Source organism: Macrotis lagotis, chromosome 8, assembly GCF_037893015.1.
Source record: "Macrotis lagotis isolate mMagLag1 chromosome 8, bilby.v1.9.chrom.fasta, whole genome shotgun sequence".
NCBI lineage: Eukaryota > Metazoa > Chordata > Mammalia > Peramelemorphia > Peramelidae > Macrotis > Macrotis lagotis.
In genome coordinates, this window is record NC_133665.1 from 13461567 (window position 1) to 13484600 (window position 23034).

The window sequence follows — 23034 nt, forward strand, 5'->3', positions numbered from 1 at the left end:
GAATCATGCTTCTATGTACCTCAAACTCCCTCCTTCCTTTCCTCTCTGTCTCTCTGTTTCTCTCTCTCTCTCTCTCTCTCTCTCTCTCTCTCTCTCTCTCTCTCTCTCTCTCTCTCTCTCCCCCCACCTCCCTCCCTCCTTGTCTCTGGCTGTCTCTATCTCTGTGTCTCTGTGTCTCTGTGTCTCTCTCTGTTTCTCTCTCTGTGTCTCTATCTCTGTCTCTCTGTCTCTCTCTTACACACACACACACACACACACACACACACACAGTACTTCCCCAATTCTATTCTTACTCACAAAGCCCCAAGGCTCCCAACTTCCTGCCATACATCCTAAATTGACTTTCTCTTCTGATTATACCAATTTATAATCTATCCCATTAAAAACTTTTGACAAAATACTACACCCATTCCAATTTTTAAAAAAATCTAGAAAGCTTATGTATAATGGAGTTTTTATTAAAATTAGTAGTATCTATCCAAAATTAAGAGTATATATTATTTGTAATAAGGATAAATTGGAACCTGTCCAATAAGAACAAAAGAAAAACAAGATTCATTATAGTCATTATTATTCAATATTGTATCAGAAATGTTAACTATAGTAGTAAGAAAAGAAAAAATTGAAGAAATAAACATAGGCAATGAAGAAACCAAACATTTTTGTAGCTGATACGATGGTATACTTATAGTATCTTAGAGACTCTAACTGAAAAACTAGTTGAAGCAATTAACAGCTTTATTGAAGTTGCATAATATAAAATGAACCCACATAAATCATTAACTTGAGTTGAGGGAAGAGTGCATTCCAGGCATAGCAGACAATTCATGAAAAAGTACTGTTTCAGTTCTATACTTGGTATATATTTGAGAAATTAAGCAATGTTTGAATCTCACTCTCATCAGAGAATGGTTCAAAGAGGAAAGTTGTGTATGTATGTATGTATGTATGTTTGTATGTATAATACTTTTATCAGAAAAACTTGCTATAAAATTTTTTGTTATTTCCTTTTCTAACTCTTTAGCAAAATATAGTTTCCCTGATTACCCCCTTTTAATTAGGTTAGTTTTGCTTTTGCTTTGTTTGAAATTGCTACCCCTGCCATTTTTACTTCATCTGGAGCAAAAGTTTCTTCTTTAGGCCTTTATTTTAACTCTGAGTATATATCCTATTTCAAGTGTGTCTCTTATAAATGACATATTATTGGATTCTGATTTCTCATTCATCCAAAACTCCATTCTATGCATGAGTACATCCCATTCACATTCAGTTATGATTACTATGTGTTTTCCTCTATCCTATTTTATTCTATTTCTCTTCCTCCCCTTTTTTAAACCATTGCCTCCCTTAATCTAATTTTTATCATCCTCCCCTTCCTTTAATACCCTTTCTCTCCAACTTTCCTTTAAAACACAACTGAGTTTATACATATACACATCTACACACATACATACATATATATATACATACATATATATATACATATATATATATATATATATATATATATATATATATATATATATACATCTTTCTTCTTTGAACCAATTCTGATGAGAGTGAGGTTCAAACATTGCCTGCCACAATCACCCCCAATTCCCTCTCCTTTGCTCTTCCTTTGGTGCTTCTTTTTTTTTTAAGGATTTTTTGCAAGCCGCCCCTGGTGCTTCTTTTAAGAGAGAAAATTTTCCCCAATCTACCTTTCCCTTTTCCTAAATGCATTATTCCTTTTAACTCTTTCCATTTTTTTAGAAACCATTCCAACATAATTGATTCACACCCATGATCTCTATCTATATAAACTCCTTTGAACAGCCCTAAATATTATAAAGTTCTTAGGAGTAATATGTATCATCTTCCCATAGAGGGATAGAAATGGTTTAATTTTATTGAAATCCTTACAATTATTTTTTCAGATAGATAGATAGATAGATAGATAGATAGATAGATAGATAGATATACACTTCTCTGGAATTTTCTGTTTAAATGTCACATTTTAAAGCTTGAAAAATCCTTTCTTTCATTATTCCTTTTCCCCTTTAAGGATTATCATCAATTTTTCTGGATGGATTATTCTTTTTTTAGTTTTTTTTTTGCAAACAATGGGGTTAAGTGGCTTGCCCAAGGCCACACAGCTAGGTAATTATTAAGTGTCTGAGGCTGGATTTGAACTCAGGTACTACTGACTCCAGGGCCAGCACTCTATCCACTGTGCAACCTAGCTGCCCCTGGATAGATTATTCTTGATTGTAATCTTAGCTCCTTTGACTTTCAGAATATTTTGCTACTAAACCCTCTGCTCCTTTAATATAGAAGCCTCTAAATCTTGTGTGATCTTGACTATGGCTCCAAAGTATTTGAATTGTTTCTTTCTGACTGCTTGTAGTATTTCCTCTTTGACCTAGGTGTTCTGGAATTTGGCTATAATATTCCCAGGACTATTTCATTTTGGGAGGTGCTTGATGAATTCCTTCTCTGGGTTTAAGATATCAGGCTTTTTTTTTTTTGATAATTTCTTGAAATTTGATGTCTAGGTTCTTTCTTTGATCATGACTTTCAGGTAATCTAATAATTCTTAAATTATCTCTCAATCTATTTTTTTAGGTAAATTGTTTTTCTACTTTTTTCATTCTTTTGACTTTGTTTTAGTCTCCTGGAATTATTAGCTCTCATTTATCCAACTCTTATCTTTAAGGAATTATTTTCTTTCTTGAGCTATTGTATCTCTTTCTCCATTTGGCCAATTCTGTTTTTTTAAGGAGTTTCACTACATTACATTAAAAAGCTTTCACACAGATAAAACCACTGTAACCAAGATCAAAAGAAATGTAGTAAATTGGGAAACAATCTTTACAACTAATGATTCTGACAAAGGACTCATTTCTAAAATATACAGAGAACTGAGTCATATTTTTAAAACAAAAAGCCATTCCCCAATTGACAAATGGTCAAAGGATATGCAAAGGCAATTTAAAGATGAGGAGATCAAAGCAATCCATAGCCATATGAAAAATTGCTCTAAATCATTAATTATTAGAGAAATGCAAATTAAAGCTTCTCTGAGGCACCACCTCACACCTCTCAGACTGACCAATATGACCAGAAAGGATAATGATCATTGTTGGAAAGGTTGTGGGAAATCTGGGACGCTATTATACTGTTGGTGGAGCTGTGAACTCATCCAACTTTTCTGGAGAGAAATTTGGAACTGTGCCCAAAGGGCAACAAAAATGAGCATACCCTTTGACCCAGCAATACCACTACTGGTATATACCCTGAAGAGATGATGAAAAAGGGTAAAATCATCACTTGTACGAAAATATTCATAGCAGCCCTGTTTGTGGCAGCAAAGAATTGGAAATCAAGTAAATGTCCTTCAATTGGGGAATGGCTTAGCAAACTGTGGTATATGTATGTCATGGAACACTATTGTTCTATTAGAAACCAGGAGGTATGGGAATTCAGGCAAGCCTGGAGCGATTTGCATGAACTGATGCTGAGTGAGATGTGCAGAACCAGAAAAACACTGTATACCCTAACAGCAATATGGGGGTGATGTTCAACCTTGATGGACTCACTCATTCCATCAGTGCAACAATCAGGGACAATTTTGTGCTGTCTGCAATGGAGAATACCATCTGTATCCAGATAAAGAACCATGGAGTTTGAACAAAGTTCAAGGACTACTCCCTTTAATATAGCGGGGAAAACAGATATCTTATTGTCTGATCTTTTTATCTCTAAGACTTTTTGTTTCTTCTTTAGGGATATGATTTCTCTCTCATCACACTCAATTTGGATCAATGTACAACATGGAAACAAAGTAAAGACTGACAGATTGCCTTCCGTGGTGGGTGGGGGGAGGGAAGTAAGATTGGGGGAAAAATTGTAAAACTCAAATAAAATCTTTGATTAAAAAAAAGGAGTTTCTTCAGTAAAGTTTGGGCTGTTCATTCTCTTTTCATAATTTTCTTGCATCAAATTTATTTTTCCAGTTTTTCCTCTACTATACTTATCTCTTTCTTTAACTCTTCCAGGAATTCTTGTTGTGCTTGGGTCCAGTTTGTATTTTTCTTGAGGCTTTTTTGGGCGGCTTTTTCACATCACTGTCTTCTTTTGAGTTATAACTTTGTTGTCCCTGCCACTATAGTAGCTTTTTATTGTCAAGCTCTTTTTGTTGTTGCTGTTGTTTGTTCATTTTCCCAATCTATTTCTTGATTTTGGACTTTATGTTAAAGTTAGGCTCTACTCACCTGGGGCTGGTAAAGTTCTCTTCAGGCTTCCTGCTGTTTTCAGAGTTATCTGATCATCTGCAAGTGCCTCCAAGGTAGTGTGATCCTAGGAGTGGTATGGTCACTGATCTGATCTGTCCTCTGATCTTTACATAAGAAACACCCCTGGTCCCCTGCAGCTGCAAGGACTAGTATTCCTTTTTACTTTGAAACTGTGAATAGTGTCCCTATTCCTTTGTGACTACCCCAACACTCCTCTCTACCCTGGTACTGCTACCCAAAACAGCATATGGATAATAGAGTTGCCATAGTCATCCTAGCTATACCCAGGGCCAGCAAAGGATTCTCTATAATCTCTTTCTGAGAAGAATTCCTTATCCTCACTGGACTGAGAATTCCCAAAGTTACAGTTGCTGCTATGATCACTATTGCCATGGCCAGGTGAGTCCCCACACAGGCCTCCACCCTGATGTCACAGATCATTCCTGTTGACCTCTATGTGGCCTCTAACTTATAAATGTCCAGAGTCAAGCAAATCAGGTCAGAGGCAGGTGTGTGAGAAATTAAGTAGTAGTTTAACAAATTTCAGAATGAGGAAAATTCTTGCAAGTGAAACCTCCCTTCCTGAAAAAGAGTTTTTAATATCCTGGGGCATAAAAACCCCAAGGACCTGAACCACAACACTATTATTTTTAGATCTTCAGTAGTAGTTCCTATAATAGGTATTTCTTGGGATATTCTTGGGTATCATGGCAAGTCTCTAACTTGAGTAAGAGTTTTGAGCCTTGTTCAATGGATTACAGAACTGGAGTTAGCATGTTAGGAACAGGAGTATAGTACCTGGGTTGATTCATTTGGCAGTTACAAAAAACAAGGATTATAAACATGTCAAGAAATGTAGTAGATATCTTTATGCTGAAGCATGTCACCTGCTTCTTGCTCTCAGGTTCCTGGGAAATAGGGAGAGAAAGGGATGAGCAACTTGGAAAATTCCTGAGCATTCTAGGGATCATAATATCATTGTCAAGAATGGAAAACTTGACTTACCCAAGAAGAAGCTTGCTAACCAATGGCCCAGGACTGATTTTGGAAGAACAGGATGGTGAGGAATCACTTCTTCAGAGTTCTTGGAACTTCTACAGGAACTTTTAAGGAAGGGGAACTCAGATGCTTAGGGGAGTTACTATAGATTGCAAGTAAATAAATGGACAGTTTAGCTGCCATGTTGCTTTTTCTTGCTGTTTGTGATGATGTAAAACTTAAATGCTTCTTGAGCAGTCCCTGTCAGGTAATAGACTGAAATAAGACTTGGCTCAAGGAATGGGGGTGCTAGGCCACAGAGCCTCTTTGTACAGAAAATAATTGGCAATGAAATTGCCAATTTTCATGGCAATGAAAAATAGAAGAATTCTTTGGGCTTATTGATGGATTATTTTTTCCTTTCCTTGGCAGCGGCACTGGCAGAATACATGTTCTCAGATCGACATCTAGAGACAGAAGGCATTTTTGGTAAGTATGGGATATCTTAGTTGATTTAGGCCTTAAATTCTTGCTTATTCTTTCTGGGAAAACCATTTCATCTGGTCATTATAAGTTGTACTCTAATGAGTTTGTGAAATTTCCAGCCATTGGTATGAAGGAGACACAACTTAGAGATCAGTCAATTTTATCTTTCTTATTTTTGTTTCTTTGCTTGTGCTTGGCACAGTGCCTGGCACAGAGTAGATACTTAATAAATTTTTATTGACTGACTGATTTTCTTCTAAAATTAGGGAACATTGGTCCAGATGAGGTGGTCAACGAGAATATAGATGCAATGACTGAGATACCACAGAAATCACAGAAATGTCAGAAAAGATGTAAGTGAATGACCCAGCAGTTTCTACTGGGAATGGCAATCATCTTCTTTTCCCCATCCATCACTTCCACCCAAAACCCCACCCCCTCCCATTCTATCCTTCTGAAACATCAAAATCATTCTCCTGAAATTTGTTGTGTCTCCCCCTTGATTCTTCCATTTAGTTCCTTTGCATTGAGTTTGAAGTACATTGTACTATAAATTTGTGCCATCAGTGGCACAAAGAGATTAAATACTTTTGCTGGTTTCCTCTCACAAGACAACCAAAATCTGAACATCTAGAGGAATTGCTATCTTATAGCAGTTTACCTGTTTCTTCTCTTCAAAATTTTTTTCAATTAACAAGTTTATTTTCTCTCCCATCTCTCTCCAATTGAAAAGAAAAAGAAAAACTACTGTAAAAAAGTAGTCTAGTAAAACTAATGCCCCCATTGACCATACCCCCAAAATATATCTCATTCTGCTGTTCCAGTTCTTCTCTAATAGAAGAGTTCACATGTTTCTGCTACCCATTTTCTTATTGTCTTTCTCATGGGAACCTTCCTTGGGTTTCTGTCATTTCTTTTCCACTCATTATTATAGCCTCTGAATTTAAGATTATTCATTTGAGTAAATACTATTTCCTGTCCCATAATTTCACCCTGAAATAGAAAAAATGTTTTTATGACCACTTGGCATCTTGACACAAAGTCATTCCACCATTTTCTGCCTTCCTCACCTCCCTTATAAACTCCTATCCTTCCCAACTTTATCTCCAAATTTTGCCTTTCCTCTAGAGATCAATCAATTAAGTGCCCACCTTATACCAGGTACTATGCACTGAGGATACAAAAAAGAATCAAAAGACAGTTCTTGCTCTTGAGAAATTTAAAATCTAATGGGAAGTTTACAATCTAATGAAAAATTTTCTAGATTGTTCAGTATCTAGTACCAAACCTTTCTCATAGCTAGCACTTGATAAAATTGTTAATGAATGAACTAATTCTCCCTATTCTGCATTTTCTTCAGCAATCATTAAATACTGATTACTATAGTACCTTACAGTTTTGTTGACTGGTTCTGTTTTGTTTATAGTCCCTACCCATAGACTTTAGATTTTTCTGGGTTGTCTTTCTTTTTTTCCTTAGATTATAACCTCCTCAAGTATGAGGGCAACAATCTGCTACTTTTCAACTACCCCCAACAGTTCCCAGAACAAAGCCTTGTCTGTAGTAGGTGTTCAGTCTGTACTGCTGGTTGATATAATCTTATCCAGATTCTTAGATAATTAAAGCTCATTCACTCAGAAATCAGAAATGGATGTTTAATCTTTGAAAATAAGAGGATGTTATGAAGTTAGTTTGCCTGACTTTGTTTCTTTAGACATTCTCTTCAGTACTTGGTACCTGATTGTGGAAGTCTTTCAGCTCCAGGTATATGATCTTTTGGTCTAATGTTTTCATGCTAAAGAATGTCTTCCAACATAGGATAGATCCCCAGTTAAGATAAAAAGTTAGCACTAAGACCTTCCTGAGTTTTCTGCTGACAAGCAGAATGGGAAGGTGTAAAGGTCATAATCAAGTTCTGGGAATGTGAATGTGTTTTCTTGGCTTTAGGAGATGTCAGCCTTCATTGTCCATGGAAAACCTTGGGAGGGAAGCCATTGGGTTCATCTCTCTGGACTGTGTGTGACTGCCTTTTCAAAATGAGCCATCTTCAAAATTTAGAACCTAAAACAAATTCACAAGACCCAAGTAATTCTGGAGCAACTTCATTAGCTTAGGTAGTAAGAAGAAAAGTAGAGGCAAGATAGGCCCAGGTAGAGATATTGAAAATGGTCTTTGTGAGTCAAAAGAAAATGGATTCTTTCTACTACAAGACTTTATAGATTTATGGTTCCTTCAAGCAAATGGGCCTAATTCCATTCCATGCAAGGCTAACATTGAACACTAACTCAAAGATTTTTTTTCTACAGTGTTTCCAGATGATCCTGATCCTCAGTCAGACAGTTGGGAGACCAAACGCAGAAAGCCAGGTGGGCATAGTTGTCCCTAACTAAGATTTTGAAATAGGTTTGTCATTTCAAACTCAAGCTGCTAGTTTCTATTAAGTTTATAGTGCAAATCTATTTATTTGCTATTATCTAATTATGTTGACATTCAATTTTATATTATTCTGAACAGAGGGACAAGTGACTATAATATTTGAGGGACAGGTTCATGGGTTTGGGATTTCTGGAGGGGGAGATAGGAAAAACAAGTCCTTTCTTTTTGACTATTTATGGTTGGCAATGGATTGAAAGTAACTCTTTCCTGGTGTGGTTGACAGTGGTTTGAAAGTAGCTTTTTTCTAGGTCTCTGGATATCTAGTGTACCTTCCTCCTTTTCACCCTCCCCCCATCTTCCTCTATAATCAAAACTCAGAAGCAATTCTGACCTCCCTTTTGTTGAGTGTTTTGAAATCAATAGGACCTTAGAAGTCACCCAATTCAGCTTTCCAGTTTTGTAGATGAAACCTTACCTGTACAACCCTGAATAAAACAATCATTTTAGGCCTACTTCCTTGTGTTTAAAATGGGGATTATAATACTTGCCTTTCTTCACAGCATCATTTGAAAGACTCAAGGACAGGGTAGGAACAGGCACTGTACCTGTGATTTCATTTGGTATAGGGAATTTCCAGAGGAGGAAATTCCCTTCTCCCATGCAGGTCAGTACCTATTCTGCAAATTAAATTTTAGAGAATTGCCAAAAGAACAAATGAGATAGTCATCATCTTACCCAAAAGCATGCAGTCATTGTTTGTCATAATCAAGTCAGAGGACTTGAACCTGAGTCTTTCTGACCAAGGAGAGCTTGAAATCCATAATCTCTCCAAAGAGAATAAAATGGCATAAAAAATGAAAGCAACATTGTAAACTATAAATCACCATGCAAATATAAGGGGTTATTATTATTATTATTATTATTATTATTACAAATGAGCCACAGGGACCATTTCTATGAAGGACCATCTTTGGTATTCAAAAATAGCATGGGCACCTGAAGCTACTTTGAACAGAAGAAAGACTATAGTGAACAATTATGTAGAAAATAAAATACTATATAAACAAAAGTATTATTATTATTATTGTTATTGTTACTGTTATTATTTCCAAAGTCTTCATTCAACTACACATTCCTCAACCCCCAGAAACACTTCATCAGATATGTCATACAAGGCTCCTCCTCCACAGCAATTCCATTGTGAGAAGGTAATAGGAGAATGAAGGACTGTAGAATATCATTGACCCACCCTTCTCTTTGTTTACCCATTTTGTCTTAGAGATTCTTCCTTAAGGAGTTAATGTTTTCACTTTATACATGTTGAGACTTAAACTTGACCAAAGAGCTGAAGAAAATGTTTGTGGTACATTTGACCAGTTCTGGAACTGGAACTTTAAAAATCAACAAGGGTCATGGGGAACAGGGTTAGATTCTTAGTTAATGATCTGCTCCCTCTTTGGAGTCTAATAGGGATGTATGCTTGCATTAATGAATGAACAAGCATTGACTAAGCAACAATTGCATGCCTTAATTCTTGTCCTCAAGCTCCTACACTTTCATAAGGAGGAACAGCCCTTCTAGAGGAATAGTGTCCAGGGAAGGGAGTTTTTGTTTGAAGAATCATAGGAACAGTAGATTGAGTAATAGGGCAATCAGTTGTTATACCCTTTCCTGAGGCAATCATAAAAACAAGAGGTGAAAAAGAGAAGGAGCTGAAATGATGAGGGTTATGTGTCAACCTTCAAGGCACATGTCCCAAGATATCCAAGGTAAATGAATGTGAAACATTGTCTGGGAACAACTGGATATTATAAATCAGGAAAGTTTACCTTCCACTGTCCAATCAAGTTCAGCTCTAGGGTGCAGTTCTAAGCATTAATTTAGACAAGGCTGGGGGCATAATCTCTACTGTGATAGGTGAGGATTGGGGGGGAGGGAGGAGTGCAGCAGCAAGATGATTGAGCAAAATGGGAAGGTTGTAAGAAAGGAGAAAATAAAATATACTGATATCAGATCTCTTGCCCCCTTATCTGGGTTAAGTATCTCCTCATTTGAGGGAGGAGATAAACCCTATACTGGGGGGGGGGGGGGGAAGGAGGCTGCCATTCTAATGGTTGAGTTAGGCTATGTAGCTGGGAACAGACAAAGAAACATTTGGCCAGGTGTGAGTTATCACAGTGTAGCCAACTGTGTCTTTAAGTCATCATTCTGCTCTCTGAATAGTAATTCCCCTAAGAGGCTTCTAAGGATGTGGTGACTTATAAGTGACAATCATCCCCAATTCTTACTCAGTCCTCTCCTGGAAGCCCACTTTAGGAGCCAGGGTTGTAAATGAATGAATCATTTCTTTCACAACATGACTAAAATGGACATGTGTTAAACATGAATGTACTTTAATAACCTATTTCTGACAGACCTATGTCATAGGGAGGGGAGAGAGAAGGGAAGGAGACAAATAAATGTGGAACCCAAAATCTTGCAAAAAAATCAGTGTTGAAAACTATCTTTACATGTAATTGGAAAAATAAAATACAATTTAAAAAAAATGAATGAATCAAATGCGACTTGTCAGGAATGGAAGAGGAAGGTACCTGAGCTTCCTGGTGATTATTGATAGAGAAAATTCCTGCTCTATCCAGAACAACCACCTCTAGTTTGCTCAGAAAGTTAATCTTCAGTCGATGATAATAGTCAGTTCCTCACCTACATCTGACCTACATCCCACTTTTGACAGGCTACCTTGAGTTTGGGTGGGATGGATGAGCCTATCCTTCATGAAATATTATTTTTTTCCTCTTTCTTGACAGAGGCATCCCCAACTATTCCAATGGGGATGGAATATTCCAGCAATTTAGTGACAGTGTCTTCCAGCAACAATTTGACCCCAAAGGACTCCCTGTCTCCTCTCCCAGGCCAGGTTGCCAAGCCCAGCCTGCTTTCCACAGAAGAAACCTTCCTGGTGCCAGGTATGTGAGGAGAATTGGGGAAAGAGTTCTGTTTATGTTGGTCATAGTTAAAGAGTCCTGGGGCAGTGGTTTCTGGGTGGTAGCTTAGTTTTCTAGCCAGAGAGAGATTAGAAATGGGAAATGAAAAGAATTTCTTGAAAAATTGCTTTGGAAAGAGTACTAGATTTGAAGTCAGAGATCCCACTACCTATGTGACTGGGCTTAATCTCTCTGGGCCTCAATTCCTCATTTAGAAAAAGAGAGTATCTTGACTAGATAGATTTCAAGTCCTTTCAATTCTTAATCTATATTTCAATTTCAAAAATTTATTTTCTCCCTCCCATACCCAACCCCAATAACCTATCAACATAATTCACACCAAGTCCTGTCATATATTTCAGTCTAGCATACAAACATATATTTATAAATAGGCTGGTCAGAAAACTTGATTGATGGAGAAAACTTGATTATAATATTAGAGGTCTTAAAGTCGGAAGGGACTTAAAGGACCTTAAAGTCCAATCTCTTCATTTTGCAACTGAGGTCCAGAAAGAAAAAAATGTCTTGCCCAATGTCACACAAGTTGTGAATAGCAGGAAACTGGAAGTCAAACCTAGATCATCTAACTCCAAATAAAGTTCCCTTCTCTGCCCTATTTCTTCTTCCTATGGAATCGATGAAAGAAAGTCCTACCCTTGAAATGTATAGTCCTACATAAGTCAACACTTTCTAGGAAATTTAATCCTTTAAAAGTCATTTGGGAATCCCCTCAGGACTAGGGAATTCACCTCCACAGCTGTTAAAGTTGATGTTTACCCTATCTTCCTTAGTGTCCTCTTCCAGTTCTGTTCTTGCCTGTCTGAATTTCAATGGAGGACCCATTCAACTCATCCCCACCTTCCCTACTCTGCCCCAAGGTGTCTTCCACTTCACAATGGAAAAAAGTGTCTCCAACATCTTCCTATACCCAAGTAAGCATATTATAGGTGTCAATCCTACCCTTCACTTACACCAATATTAGGCAGCTCAGTCTGGATGAAAAATGAGGTACTTTACTCCCTGCTCCTATTCTCACTTCTCAGGATATTTGCCTATGTGGTGAAACTTTTTTGGTTTTCTAAGACTTTTCATCTTCCTCCCTTATCAGTGGCCCCCCCCACAAAAAACTCCTAAAGACAAAAATGAACTGAAGCAACAGAAAAAGTGTAATTTAATAGGAAGAGGCTTAGATTGAGTTTAGAGAGATCTGACTTTCACCTCTGTTATACTTTACTTTCTTGAGCCCTTATTTCCTCTAACTACAAAATGGAGGAATCTAACCATTTCCAGCTTCACCTGGATGTGATGACAGGAACCCATGAAAAATCTGAGCCCTTTGGTCAGGGAGAGGGAGTGATATTGACAGGGAACCCCTGTGGAAATTTTTTAAATTCCCTTTCTACTTTCCACAATTTCCTAAAGCCTTATAGATCCAAGTAGAGTATGGGGGCAGTGGGTATGAGAATAAACATAGGTGGAAAAGCTAGTCTTAGCTTCAGTGTTTCAAGTTTTTCCAACTAGCTCACTTAAGACCACTTTTGATTCACAAGCTTCATCAGGGGGTGATGCCATCGTACAGAGCCTCCCAGTGTCCCCAGACAGGCATGGCTCCACCAGTCCATTTGCTCCATCAGCAGCAGATATGCCCAATATGCCTGAGTCTTCAGCTCTAACCTCACAAGACAGAAAAACAGGTATGTATTTGAGGGACATAACATGCCAATTAAGGGGCAGGTAGGATTTGGAAGAAATGGAAAGGTAGCATCCTACATATCTTGACCTTGTCTTTCTCAAAACATTAGAACTCAATGGAATTTAACTGATTCTATTGAACTGTTTCCTTTATGTTGCCGTATTACCATCATCCTATTTCTGTTACTTATCTCACCTTGGGTGTCATTTACAGAGGAGTGTATAGCCAGTTCCAACCGACCATTTGTTCAATTTTCAGTGTGACTTTTACTTCTCAAAAATCAACAAAAATTACAAATCTAGAATTTATTTATTGTTTTGTTGGTTGTCTAAAACAGAAGTATCAACCTCAAGACTACTAGCCTAGAATGTGGTTGAACCAGTCTAAAATGTAATTGGAAAATGATTAATAAAATAAAAATACAACACAGCATAGATAATATTAATTTGTGGTTTTCTAAGTCAATATGCAGACTGCAGGAATCCATTTCTATTTGAGTTTAAACACTACTGGTCTAGACTTTAAAAGGATGGACAAAATGTTAACAATGTAGATTAAACTTAAAAGTATGTATTGTATATATCCCCCCCCTCCCCACAGCTGTTAAATAGAGACAGCTGTTAAACTTTTACCAATACACACTTGCATTTAACCCCTTTGGGTTTTAGTTTCATCATTTGCAGAATGAAGGGTTCTTACCAGATGACCTTTCAAGTTCCCTCTTGGGTGGATCATAAATCTAAAATCCCATCACCTTTCCTGCTCTGATCCTAAACTCTAGTTGGGGAGTCAGGATTCCACACCGGAAACTCTTCAGGAACAAAATTCTATGAAGTCAAGGGCTAAATTGTGTGATAGAAGTAGTAAAACTTAAGAGAAGGGAAAGATGGGCCAGAGAAATCAGGGAAGACTTTATGGAAAGAGAGGGAGCCTTGAAAGATATCACTAGGTGGAGAGAAGGGTTAAGAACCATCCTGCTATGTTGGTTGAGAGGTGACTCTTGAGTTGTTTAAACTAAGATAGCAGTGTAGGGGAGTCATTCAGATGACTGGGTTATCAACTCCCCTTTGGGCTTTTGCAGAGTCTGTGGAACAGTTCTGTCATGCTCTTCGCAAGACTTATGAGGATGTTCCAGAAGGTCCCACCAGTCATTATTACATTGATCAGGAACTCACAAGAACCCAGGTGGAGAAAAATAGCAAGTATCAGGAGAAGGAACTGGCAATCCAGGACTGGACAGAGAGACAAAAGGCCCGTGTGAGATGGAAAGAGGTGTTTGCCAGCACCAGAGGGCAGAAGAGGGAGACTCAGGTGATTGCAGTACTGGGCAAGGCTGGTCTGGGCAAAAGTGCCTGGACTCAGGAAGTCTGTAGGAACTGGGCTCAGGGCCAGCTTCCCCAGTATGAATTTGTCTTTCACTACAAATGTCGTAGCCTGAACTTGCCAGGAAATGACTACTGTTTGAAGGATCTGTTTTTCAGACTCTGTAATCACTCACTGGAAGAGAATGATGAAGTTTTCAAATACATTTTGAAGCACCCAAATCGCATTCTGGTTATTCTGGACTCCTTTGAGGAGCTGGAGGGGCAAGATGGCTTTCTGAATTATCCATCCAGCGCCTCTCCTGGGGAGTCCCGGTCTATCAAAGGACTGCTGGCTGGCCTCTTCCAAAGGAAGCTCCTGAGGGGTTGCACGCTACTGATCACAGCCAGGCCAAAGGGAAGGTTTATTCAGTACTTGGCCAAGGTAGATAGCCTCCTGGAGGTGCAGGGGTTCTCTCCTGAGCAGGTAGAGTCTTATTTTGAAAAATATTTCCAGAGTTCACCATCAGACAGGGATAAAGCCCTGAGACTCTTACGGGCCCAGCCCTACCTGCACAGTCACTGCTACAACCCTGTTGTGTGCCTCTACCTCTGCCAGCTTTGTGAGAAGATCCTGGCCTCAGAGGGTCCAGCCCAACTTCCCTCCACCCTCACGGGCCTCTTTGTCAACCTCCTCTGCTCAATGCTTAAAGCCAGGGAAAAGGGACGATCTGAAACCTGGCCCAGGGACTGCCTGGCAAGTTTGACAGAGCTCGCTTGGGAACTAGGCCAGAGACACTGCAATGTCCTAAGAGAGGATCAGTTCCTCTCCACAGAAATGAAGGAATTTGCCAACTTTTTATTGCTCCTTCCAAAATCCAAGGAACCAGAGATGGTTTTTTCTACTTTTCTTCTGCAGAATTTTCTGGGAGCTCTAAGACTGGCACTTAGTGAGGAAGTAAGAGACAAGGAGCTCTCCAGGTACTTAGCCCTGACCCCTAGGAAGAAGAAACCTTATGACAACTGGCTAGAGCGAGTACCCCACTTCCTGACTGGGCTTCTCTTCCAGCCCTTGTCCTCCTGTCTTGGACCTCTTGGAGGGGATGAGCAGGTTGGCCTTATATGCAAGAGGCGGAAGGTACTTTTGAGTTATCTGACCCGACTACAGCCTGAGACACTGGGACCTGGGAGGCTCCTGGAGCTGCTGCATTGTGCCCACGAGGGGACTGACAGCCACTTGTGGCAGCATGTAACAACTAGGCTACCCTCCTGCCTTTCCTTCTGGGGCGTACGCCTGGCTCCACCAGATGTGTATGTTTTGGCTGAGGCCCTGAAAGCAGCTGGCAAAGACTTCTACCTAGATCTCAGGAATACTTCCATTGACCTCCATGGGCTAGAAATCCTTGTCCAACTTGATTGTGTCACTTGCTTCAGGTGAGGCCCTGGGCAGGGGATGGACTGAAATGGGAGGAAAACTGACAATCATTAAGAAATCAGGCCCCCACCACCTTCCTGGCCTTTCCTCCTCCCCCCATCACTCCCTACCACCCAGTTTCTCAGAAAATATTATGAGATAGAATATAGTGACAGAGAATGAGTCTCCTATCTCGTGCTACATTTTACAATATCCCTCTTCATAACTTTTGTCTTCCACATGAAACCACCCCCAATGTAACACATATATACACATAGAGAGTTTGAACTAGACAAGACCTTAAAGGGTGAAGGGATATGCTGCTGATGCTACAGCTAGTTTGTTGAATAATTTTAGCATTAGAAGTTAGATTCTCTTTTTTTTCTAGTAAAAGAGTTCTTTCCTCTATGCCATACTTTCTCCACAATCCAAAGCAACCATAAATAATGTCACTTTTCCTATGGGAATGATCTTTGAGCTGTGTCTCCATTAGAGAAGATGGGTTATCCTGGGTCCATCTCCAATCTCACCTAATCCTCATTATGACCTAAGACATTTTCAGTGGCTAGCTGGAATTAGTGACATAGCCTATAAATATTGAACAGTTCAAGATTTACTGGCTGTCATAGAGAATGAACTTTTGAACTCTTTGATACCATCTTCAGATCTATTAAGTTAACCACCCACAATTTGGTTAACAAGATTTTCTAATATATATATATATATATTCAAGGTCATGTTTATAGAAGGTCATAGTTTATATTACCTCATGATTACAGAAATCCTCATACATACATATATGCATATATATTCCATGATAAGTACAGACTACAAATTCAAGTATCTTTCTTTTCAACCAATAATAATTTTCCCTAGATATAGAAAGCCAGGTTAGATGTAACAACATAGTTTTTAGTTAATCAGACTAACCCCTGGAACAGGAAAATATTTCCTCCTGGATTCCACAGTTTTTTCATAGCTTCCCAGAGACACTTTCACTGATATGAAGTTCCCTTTCTTCATTTCTACACTCCAATAATTCATTCTATGAGTTTTTATTGAGCATTGATGGCCCAATGCTATACAACATATGAAGTCCTTACCTTCCAAAGTCTAATAATATTGGAGAGACAGGATACATAAGCAACCATGAAATAATAATATTATGTTAATATATGATAAATACCAAAGACTTAGGGAGGAAAGAAAGATTAATGAGGACTGGAGTAATCAGGGGCATTCCTAGAAGAACTGAATTATAAAGAACAGAGAGTTTTGGCTAGACAATTCCTTGCAGAAAATTGTTTTCCTCCTGGTTTGGGACCTGGCTACTTTGGAAACCTAGGGTCCACTCTAGGGTTTTGTTCCCTGTGGCAAGTTCCTAGATCCTGGGTCTGAGGACTTACATCCACAGGGCTTCTCTGAGTGACACAGTGTGGCTGTGGGAATCCCTTCGGCAGAATGGGGAACAAGAATTATTCCGAAGTTCCACTGTGAAGTTCACCATTGAACCTTTCAAGGTCAGGTCCATGAAGGATGTGGATGATCTTTGTAGCCTGGTGCATCTCCAGAGGTAAGTGGCTTACTCACTAGCACAAAATTGACTTCGATAGTTCTTTATGGGAAGGAGAAAAGGGCCTTGGAGAAAGGTGGGCTAGGGACAGGTTGGAGGGTTCATTTGGAGGCAAGTACCTTTGCCACTGGGGAAAAAAAAGCCCACTAGAAACAAACACAAAAATGAGATTTTGCCCAATCATTATCCTCCAAAGAGTAGAAAGAGAAAAGTGGGATCTCCTAAGTCCAAATAAGAACAACAGGGTAGAAAAGCAAGAGCCCTATGGTGGAACTTGTAAGAACCCAGTCTCCAAATTTCAAGACCAATGAAGTTTAAGACATTTTTAAGACTGTTGGAGAAAGGAAACCCAACAGCCAAGTTCTATTCTCATTCTCTCTAATTTGGATAAATATTCAATGCCCCCTTCTGGCCACACCAAGGATAACAGACACATGCCTGTCAAATTACTTTTCCATCAAAATTTAGAAAATGACATCCAGAGAAGTGAGAAAATCCTGTAGACATCTTCTTTTAAAAATAGCAATAATAAAACAATAATAATGATAATACTTGTGGCCACCTTATCTGTTAAATGAGAAGACCGGATTTTGGTTTCTCCAATGGAGAGATATTCCATGTATGTAGTCTGTGCTTCTCATGGAATATATATGCATGTATGTATGTATGAGGATCTCTATAATCATGAGGTTCTGTAAATATGACCTTCAAAGCCTAGCAAAATTAGAAGGCAAAGGTTATCTGAATGCTTTCTTTACCTCTCTACCGCTCGTGGGGTCACCATGCTAACCCCCAGGTTTCCCTCTACTGCAGCATTTCACCTTGGCCAGGGTCAAAACCATCCCCTTATTCATTCTTTCTTCTCCCCCCAAAAACAACCTCATTCAATCTCATTTATTCTCATACAAAGTTATATGATAAGCTAAGCCCTACCAGTGAATGGATTAATGTATTTTATTCCCATGACTCATACTTTAAAAGGAATTTGTCACTATTTTTGTTTCAATGGAATAAATCTCAAACAGCAAAGTGTTAGTTATGTAGGTATAGAGAGTCACCAGTGGCAAAAATGAGGAGGAGATCATTTACTTTCAAATCATCCTACTAATCACCACACTCTGCTTCTAAGATCAACTCTAGTGTTGTAACACCACTCATGTCATCTTCTTCATAGCTCAGGAAATGTCCCTACTGAGACCTGTGACCCTCTTCCTGCCATCAAAGACCTGAAGAAACTTGAATTTGCGTGAGTAACATGTGATTGTCTTTGTATCTGTGGCCTCCTGGGTATATATTCCCACCCAAACCCATAGAGGTCTAAAGTCTGAATTGTTCCTCTTAATGAGGATGATCCACATCATATCTCCCATTTCCTTTTTTGACTAAGTACTCATTTGTAACAAAGCTGGCTAAGGTTAATGTGCCCATCTTTGATCTTTGATTTTTTTCTCTTTATGACCTTAGCACATGTTCTACCCAACTGTATCAACTAACTTAAACTATAATTCCCTACCAACTCCTAGGAAACAGTAATGCAGTGTTCAGGAGCTTGTTACCTAAGAAAAAAAGACTATATCGATTGTCCCTGAGTTTCTCTAAGGGAAAATGCCTCTGCAAGAATAGGATGGGTCCTACATTACATTGTTAACACCATCTATTAAAGTATTAAGGTAATCTCCTCCTCCACCTAGAAGACAAATAGTTCCTGTTTAGGTGGGGGAACTGTGAAGATAACGTATGTTTAGTACAGGGCTAGAAATAATACAGAAAAGAGGAAATTCATGAGAAAAACCACTGAGTGCCACTTTTGTTTGAGAATTATTTTAAGCATTAAAAAAATCCCTGCTCTTAAGATGTCTCACTCAGCTCATCTGAGCAGCAGATGCCAGATCAAGAATGCAAAATTTAGGGTCCTAGGCAAAATAGAAAACCCTATGGGTGAGGTAGAATAAGGAGGAGACCAAGAGTGATAACTCAGTTTCCTCATAAAAGCTAGTTAGAGGGGAAGAGGATATTTTCAGATTATCAAGATTTAAAGGCAAAGTTCCCCAGTGAACACTGGAGCATGTCAAGAAGTTTAAAAAAAGGCACTAAGTTCTGAACAAGTCACTTTAATTTCTTAGGGCCTCAGTTTCCTCACCTGTAAAAATGAAAGCATTGGATTCCATAGACCCTGAGATTCCTTTCAGCTCTTTATTCTGTGACTTGTTGTCAGAAGACCTGGGTTCAAACCCTACTTCTGATATTACTAGCTTTCTTATCATGGGGTAAGTCCCTTCACTTATGTTCATCATTTTAAAGATATGAAAATTAGCACATTTAACAATTTACTTAATCTCACAAGCTGCCATAAAGTAAATATTTTGGAAACTTTTAAACTGCTATATAAATATGACTTGACTGCCCTGTGGTATAGAAGAGTTGGAGACTTTAATGTTCCTTCCCATTGGAGGGAAGGCAGCAGAGTCCACAATTCTGCCTGTGGTCTAGTCCATTGGGAGTATGTTCTGTGGTCCCTGTGGATGTCTCTAGTATAAACATGGAGGACTCAGGATCAGGGCAAGGTGAAAGAATAGAGTGTAGAGGGGCAAGGAAGGGTAGGAGAGATGAGGATGGCAATTATATCACAGATAATAGTTCTGTTTCATTCTGAACTCCACCTTGGAAGGGGGCTAGAGATGGAAGGATGGGACTGAGAACAAAGAGATCAATAAACTCATCTGAGCCTTATAGCTCAGAACCTGAAGCAACTGCCTCTATCAGTTCAAATTGGCTCTGTCTCTACAGTCTTAGGGAAATGCCTAAAGCACTTAGAAATTAAGTGACATCCCTAGGGTCACACAGTCAATTATGACAGAGGCCATACTTGAACCCAAGTCATACTGACCTTTGAGGGCTAATCGTTGGGTTGCTATACCATGTTGCTACTGACTCTTTTGGGAACTCACTTAAGCTGTTTCCTTCCAGGCTTGGACCAGTGTTGGGTCCCCAAGGCTTTCCAAAATTGGTTAAGATACTTGCAGTTTTTTCATCTCTTCAGCATTTGGAGTAAGTATATTCTGCTCTTATTCTGTCCTCATTAAAGACAGAATTGATGAGCAAGAACCTCCATGGTGGGGAAGGGTAGGAGAGGAGTACTAAGAAAAATGGTCATGGTCTAGTCTGGCACCAGAGATTAGATTCGGAGCTGGAGTTGAGGGTCATCAACTAATTCAATTCCCATTAAATCCTTAAGCAAATAACTTCAACTCTCAGGACCACTGTTGCCCCCTTGTGGAGCTAGAATGTTACATTGATTTGCAGTAAAGCAATCGTAGGATAATCTTGATATTCAAGTCTAGGGAATTAAAAAAAAATCAAACTGACAACCATCAAATATATTAACTGTTTGGGGAAAGCCAAGTTCAAGGAAACATTTTTTCCCTCTATACTGGCTCATTTCCTATTGACTATAAACTTGCCCATGTCTCCCCTGTCCTGAAAAAACCCTCATTGGATCCGTCATATTCCTAATATCTATCATCCTATATCTCTCCTGGGCTTTGTAACTACCATCCTTGAAAAGGTCATCTATGATAGGGGTTTCCACTTTCTTTCCTCACACATTCTTAATTCCCTACAATCTAGCTTCTAATCTTATCATTCCACCAAAACTGCTTTCAGCAAAGTTAGTAATGATCTATTGGTTGCCAAATCCACTAGCCTTTTCACAATCTGCATTCTCCCTGACCTCCTTGTTCTCTCTGCAACCTTTGTCACTGGTGATTAATCTTTCTCCATGAAACTTTTCTCTCTAGGTTTTTGGGAACCAGTCTCTCCTGATTTTCCTCCTATCTGTCATCTTTGCTGGATCCTCCTCCAGATCATGGTTTCTCACTGTAGGTGTCCCTCAGAGTTCTGTCTTGACCCTTTTTCTCTTCTGCCTTTATACTACTTCACTTGGTGAACTCACCAGGTCCCATGGATTTAATTACAATCTCTATGATAATTTTCAAATCTACCTTTCCTTTGCCAACCTCTCTGTTGACTTCCAATCTTGCATCTTTAACTGCCTTTCAGATATCTTTAATTGGATGTCCATAGACAGCTTAAATTTACATACAAGGTCATCTAGGTGGTACAGTGGATAGAGAACTGGCCTTGGAGTCAGGAGGACAAGAGTTTGAATCTGGCCTCAGATATTTGACTTATACTAGCTGTACAACCTTGGGCAAGTCACTGAATCTTGATTGCCTTGCCTCCGGGGCCAACTCCAGTCGTCCTGATGCATATCTGGCCATTGCACTCAGATAGTTCTGGAGGAGAAAATGAGGCTGGTAACTTAGCATGGTACCACCTCACTCAAATCCAATTCATGTGTTTGTCATGGCATCATCTCCCTGATGTCATGGTCTTCTTTGAAAATGCAGGACAAGGGGTGGCTAGGTGGCACAGTGGATAAAGCACCGGCCCTGGAGTTAGGAGTACCTGGGTTTAAATCCAGTCTCAGATACTTAATAATTACCTAGCTGTGTGGCCTTGGGCAAGCCACTTAACCCTGTTTGCCTTGCAAAAAAAAACTAAAAAAAACTAAAAAAAGAAAATGCAGGACAAAATTAAACTTACATGTCCAAAACTGAACTCATTATCTTTCCTCCCATATGGTACCACACACATAAATACCATACATACACATATATAATTTCTATTTCCACTATTACTATGCAGGGTATCTTCATCTTTCTATTCCCTCAAGTTCATGAGCTAAGGAGTCACCCTAGATTCTTCATTATCTTCACTCCTCCCCATATCCAATCTTTTGCCAAGGTCTGTCCATTTCACCTTTGTAACATCTCTCAAATATGCCCTCTTCTTCCCTCTATCATTGCCTATACTCTAGGACAAGCCTCTAATTACCTTTTGCCTATATTATTTCCATAACCTGCAAATGGATCTCAAAACTTTCCCTATTCCAATCCATTTTCCATTCAGTCATTGAAGTAATTTTTTTTAGGTTTTTTGCAAGGCAATGGGGTTAAGTGGCTTGCCCAAGGCCACACAGCTAGGTAATTAGAAAGTGTCTGAGGTCAGATTTGAACTCAGGTACTCCTGACTCCAGGGCGGGTGCTGTATCCACTGTGCCACCTAGCCGCCCTGAAGTAATTTTCTTAAAACAGATCCAATCATGTCATCTCCACTCTCCAATCCAATAAATTCTATTAGTTTCCTATTGTCTCTAGGAACAAATACAAAATGCTTTATTTGCATTCAAAGCCCTTGATAATTTAGCCCTCCCCTACCTTTCCAGTTTTCTTATAATCTTAATCTCCAATACAAAATCCTCAATCCAGTGACATTAGCCTTCTGCCATCTCTTGCTCCAGGCATTCTCTCTCCCATGCCTGGAACTCTCTCTTTTTCTCTCACTGCTGATCTCCCTGGGCTTCCTTTTAGTCCTTACTAACATTCTATCTTTTACAGGAAAACTTTCCCAATCCTTCTTAATCCCAGTACTGTCTCTCCTTTAATTAATTCATGTTTATGTTGTATATAGCTTGCTTTGTTTATATTTGTTTGCATGTTGGTCTCCCCTATTAGACTAAGTTCCTTGAGGGCAAGGACTGGTTTTTCCTCTTTTTTTTTAAATCCTCAATGTTTTGCACAAAGTCATTGCATAATAAATGTTTATTGACAGATATTAATATCAGCTTGACAAAAGGAATCATTAGAAATGGGTTTCTTTTTAGAAAATTTTTATCACCCTCACTTTGATTTCTTTTTAGTCAGATTTTTATACTGAGTAACTTACTAAACCCAGTTGTATTTTGACTATACAGACTGTGGTGGGAGCTAATTTCCAAGAATATGACTAGACAATTTTGAACATAATACTCACCTGCCCAAACTTCCCATTTCCATCTTGAATGACAGAAAGTCCAACTAATGCACTATCAATGAAGCATCTATAGAAAATAAA

General features: G+C 38.9%; 2 protein-coding genes across 6 annotated transcripts in view; one reads left to right on the forward strand and one right to left on the reverse strand.

Annotated features, from left to right (window-relative positions):
- The window catches only part of CIITA (class II major histocompatibility complex transactivator), a 97543-nt gene that overhangs the window by 58010 nt on the left and 16499 nt on the right, over positions 1-23034 (forward strand). For 3 of the 4 annotated variants that reach the window (XM_074196395.1, XM_074196398.1, XM_074196397.1), the window contains exons 4-13: positions 5685-5741; positions 6005-6091; positions 8045-8104; positions 10922-11080; positions 11890-12030; positions 12649-12792; positions 13873-15526; positions 16921-17079; positions 18254-18325; positions 20047-20127. In XM_074196395.1, coding sequence (XP_074052496.1) covers positions 5685-5741; positions 6005-6091; positions 8045-8104; positions 10922-11080; positions 11890-12030; positions 12649-12792; positions 13873-15526; positions 16921-17079; positions 18254-18325; positions 20047-20127 — 2614 coding nt within the window. The remainder of the gene's footprint in view (positions 1-5684; positions 5742-6004; positions 6092-8044; positions 8105-10921; positions 11081-11889; positions 12031-12648; positions 12793-13872; positions 15527-16920; positions 17080-18253; positions 18326-20046; positions 20128-23034) is intronic. The other variant, XM_074196396.1, reaches the window with a different exon arrangement.
- Positions 1541-23034, reverse strand: part of DEXI (Dexi homolog) — a 48849-nt gene continuing 27355 nt past the window's right edge. The window contains exons 2-3 of one of the 2 annotated variants that reach the window (XM_074196401.1): positions 5280-23020; positions 1541-5182 (exon numbers count right to left, since the gene is read on the reverse strand). The gene's annotated coding sequence lies outside the window, so the exon portion shown is untranslated. Of the gene's footprint in view, positions 23021-23034 lie in introns of both variants that reach the window. The other variant, XM_074196399.1, reaches the window with a different exon arrangement.